Source organism: Battus philenor, unplaced genomic scaffold, assembly GCF_028537555.1.
Source record: "Battus philenor isolate CCGP_79_NKW_IND1 unplaced genomic scaffold, ilBatPhil1.0.hap1 SCAF_4, whole genome shotgun sequence".
NCBI lineage: Eukaryota > Metazoa > Arthropoda > Insecta > Lepidoptera > Papilionidae > Battus > Battus philenor.
Window position 1 is genome coordinate 9,511,851 of NW_027181704.1, and position 4,438 is coordinate 9,516,288.

The 4,438-nt window shown below is 27.1% G+C and overlaps 1 protein-coding gene across 1 annotated transcript; it reads right to left on the bottom strand.

Moving 5' to 3' along the window:
• Window positions 1–620: 620 nt before the first annotated feature.
• On the bottom strand, window positions 621–4,438 carry LOC137928771 (uncharacterized). Its single transcript, XM_068771738.1, has 4 exons — window positions 4,144–4,438; window positions 3,417–3,626; window positions 2,910–3,121; window positions 621–2,249 (listed from the first exon to the last, which is right to left on the bottom strand). The coding sequence occupies exons 1-4, from the start codon at window positions 4,297–4,299 to the stop codon at window positions 2,153–2,155; spliced, it is 675 nt and encodes a 224-aa protein (XP_068627839.1). The 5' UTR covers window positions 4,300–4,438; the 3' UTR covers window positions 621–2,152.

A 4,438-nucleotide genomic window follows, 5' to 3' on the forward strand; every position in this document is an offset into this window, starting at 1 on the left:
ATTAGCTTTCTGCATATTCTAGAAAGGTCTGGAAACTTTTCTCTTCTTCTTTTAAAATAGCGATGTTTCCTTCCTCTATTTTCTTCAGCAAAGCGAACGGGCAGTGCATTCCGCACCAAATACGGGACAGCTGGTTATCAGTTGCGCCACGGTCTGGTGCACCACACCAAAATCACAGTGGCACGAAGGACTTTCCTTGAGTTTAAACCTAAACAAATGTCCAGCCTAAGCCGTCACTTGTCGAATGAAACAGAGCATCTCTCATACTCTTGTTACCTTTTACTCTTCAGGGAGGCGGGGTTGAGTTCGGATGCCTCTAGTAAGCAACATTTTAATAACTATTCTTCGTATACACCTAGTCGACGATAATAGTAAGATCAGTTTTGCTATATATATTTTAAATAGTAATTAGGCCCTTTACTTTTAGGTTTCAGTTTATCCCTTGGCTAAATATGCTTATTGACATTAACATTTTTATATTATTAACAACAAAGACATGCAATCCGGTAAAATAAATGATGTAATGGGCCTAATAGATGTTCTTGAGGGAGTCCACGCCACTTCAAATTAGGTGAAGCTGTAAATGCCAACAAGAAAACAGTCCCTGACAAAATGCATATTTTATTAAAACATCAGGTACATTTGTATCCATACATTACAAATTATAGACTATAGCAGAGGTAAAATACGAATAAACGCATTTAATTTAAACTTTAAAACATATAACCAAATAAAAACGGGTGTACCCTGTTCTTAGTTCAGGTATTACAAATATATAAAAAGATGCGCAACCATTTCTGAATGGTTCGATATACACATGATTGATTGTGTATTAGAATATATACTTTATGTGATGAGCTTTAATTTTGTTTTTTAGCAAGAGAAGACGGCTCTGCAGAGTTATTGACTCTGCAGAACAGTCTTGTCTTGCTATTAAAAAGATTATAAGTAAATATTAAATTTTTTAATTACAATGTCCCTGCAATTACATATGTGACAACAAATCAAAATTTATTTGTTACTTTATATTTCTTTGATAAAATCATTAGTGAGTAGTCTTATGAAAGCTGTATAATAAACTAGTATAAAAAAGTTTATCTAAAGCTTTCGTTTGGATAGTATTTTCATAAAAAAAACCTTTGAAGGTTTTTTCTTAAAGGACTTCATCCATATGTTAAACAATTTATAAAAGAGTAAAGAAAAAATTTAATAAGAAATAAAAAAAGTGGAACTTTAGTAACAATAAACTCAACAGTTGTATATATGGCACATGTTACATAACAATGAATAACAAATATAACAGAGCATAATTATTGTACTATACTGTATCCTACTGACAGAGTTAATTCAACAGAATATACAACTTGTTTTATTAGTAAGACATAATGAGCTTCTAATGTGTTTACTATAAGTTATTTACATAGTGTGAACACATGGTATTCCTATTAATTTGTTCCAATTACTCCTATTTAACTTGTGTGTTTTTGACAATGATGACAATGTAATGTAGAAAAATTATAAACTCTTATTTGAACATAAGTATATTCATGCATTTTAAACCACAAATGTGTAAATTTTTTATACTTGATGAATTCAAGTACTTTACTCTTTACTTGCTACATATACATCGATTAATTAATAAAATTGAAATAGTGCTAAATTAACTCTGTTCATTGAATTAATTATAGGCTTACTATAAACATTGAAACAATAACAATTTTTGATTATCATTAGTAACCAAATAAAAATATAACTAATATTTAAATATTATTTATACAATAGTTACATTTGAAAATGTCTTTTAAAAACTCTAAAGTTGTTTTAATGATTAACTTTAAAACATACACAGTTGTACTTGTAACTAACATTAATACTTTAAAATGTATTTTTTTTAATTTTTTTTAGTTGCAATAATATGCATTAACCTCATAACCATGGCTCATTTTGACTGCTAGATTCAATTGTTTACTTTGTATATTTTCGACATATGGTAAATGAAAAATTGAAGATTTGATTTATGAATGTAGCATGATATGAATAATCTCAAAATAACAGACAGCTATAATATGTAAAAAAAAGATAAGTTTAGATAAAGTCACTAGTGATGTTTCCTACCTTATAGGTTGAAATATAGCAAGTTTTAATTTTTAGATTACATATCAGTTGGTAAGATATCAGGTATAAGATATTGACAAAGATCCATTTCAGAATTCACGAATGTTACTTTACCAGCTGTATTTTCATCTAACCTGAAAAAAATATTTGTGAAAATTTAATAATTTTTATTTTATACCTTGCGCTATGTAAATTCTATTTAATTTCAAAGACAAAAAAAGGAAGTGAACACACAATTTTATTACATTAATCATCATCACACTCTATAGATTTAATGTGAAAATGTGAATAATACACAAGCTGCGAAAAAAATATTTTGTTGCATTTATAGATCTTAGATACACTGCATAAAATACAGAATGGTAAAAGTTACACAAAATATTTTAATTAGGCAGCATATTCAAATTGGGTGGCCAATATTCAAATTTTACACAAAAGCAAGTATTTAGTATTTAGGGTGTGTTGGATATAAACTGCTATATATTCAAATAAGTAAAGCTTGTTATATTAGTATATAGCATAGTATTTTTAAAAATATTGGTGATTTTTGGAAGAGGTCAAACATAGGATTATAAGAAATAACTTTTGGCAACTACAACAATAACAAAAAAATCCTTAGTGAAAAAGAAGTTTTATTATATGTTCAGTGAAAAAAATAATTGTCAAATTGAAAATTTGTTAGTAAATATTTTCACCATCTATGTTTTGGTTATATAAAAATTAACATCTTAAACTGCTTGTATTGGTCTATTGAGCTGAATAAACTATGCATTTTGAAAATTAAAAAAGCTTACCATCCTTTAATAACAGCCCAGCAGCCAGAGAAGAAAGTTGGGGCATTAATGATGAGGCAAATACCAAGCCTCTCTGGGTAATGTCTACTTAGCAGCCAGATCAGGTTTTTAAGAACTTGATAATCCATACATGACAGTGTAAAATTGTTTAAATCAAATACAATGCACAAATTGTCCACAACTTCTTCAAAACATTTCTTACTTGCTTCTTCCTAAAATGCATATGAATGCACAGTTAAAACTTAGTTAACAATTCAGATTTTGAATTGTAGTTTAAATTTTGAATTCAACAAATTAAAAAAAAGAACAAAGTTTTATACAATAGATTCTTAGTAAAAAGTGAAATATGTTTTCAAATGTTGTTTTATAAATTATTCCTATAAATATAGTACATATATAAAAATAATTTAAAGTGACTTTAAAAATGTTTACTATTTATATAACTTTCAAATGAGTAATTATTTCTATAGTAATTAATGATTACTGTAATTAAAAATTACAACTTACCAAACAATACACAATAAATTTAGTAAGATCTTCAATATTTCTATCATTTGTACTGTGGTTTTTAGCTGGAATATAAATAATTGGTCTTCCAACCATATCTCTATGTTTTAGAACTCGAGCCTTATCACTGTATTTTTCAATGAGTTCTTTATTCTTGTATAGTTCTGCTACTCCATATTCAGATCTCCATTTATTAGTTTTTAATATGGCCTAAAATGTTAAATAAATAGTTTCGAATTATATTTAATTACAAATAAAATTTGAATATGTAATGAAAAAATAAAAAAAGTTAATTGTGTATTAATTTTTACATATGAAAAGTGATTTAATTTTGTTTAAAAGAGCATCTGTTGTATTTCTGGAAACCTTTTACCAGCACAGCATTCTGAGCTTTGGTAGTTTATCACTTATATTGTTAAAATAATTGTTGATTCAGAAGAATATGTAAATGCCTACTTAAATTATGAAATGTTGAATTTGATTTTTTTGATAAAAAACCGGTAAAAGTCTTATCTTAGATATAATTATGTACCATACCTTTACATTAATACTCAAAGTAGCAGGGCCCATAAAAGAATTAGATGTGGTAATCACGCGCAACACTTACTTTTCAAAGAAAACAAATTAATTATTTATTTAATTAAAACTTATCACTAAAAGTCCAGAATCAAAAGACAGTATAAATTAGGCAAAAAAATAGTTTTATAATACTTAAAGAAAAAAATACCTGAAACGAATTGTTGACAGTTTTGAAAGCTCGTAAATATCTTCTTAAAGAAAATTCATTGTGGTATTGTGCGGGATCTGCGCTCGCAATTAAATTCATCCTTTCCTTTAACTCCTTTAGATCATCTTCATTTACAAGTTTCGATTCCTCTGCCATTGTAATTATTTAAATAATCTGAAAAATATTACTCGATGTTTTAAATAAAAATATAAAAAGGTTGGAATATTTTCAGGGAAATAAAGTTATTATTTGTTTCAGTGCATAACTATTGAAGAAATAATATTGCGAACAGATA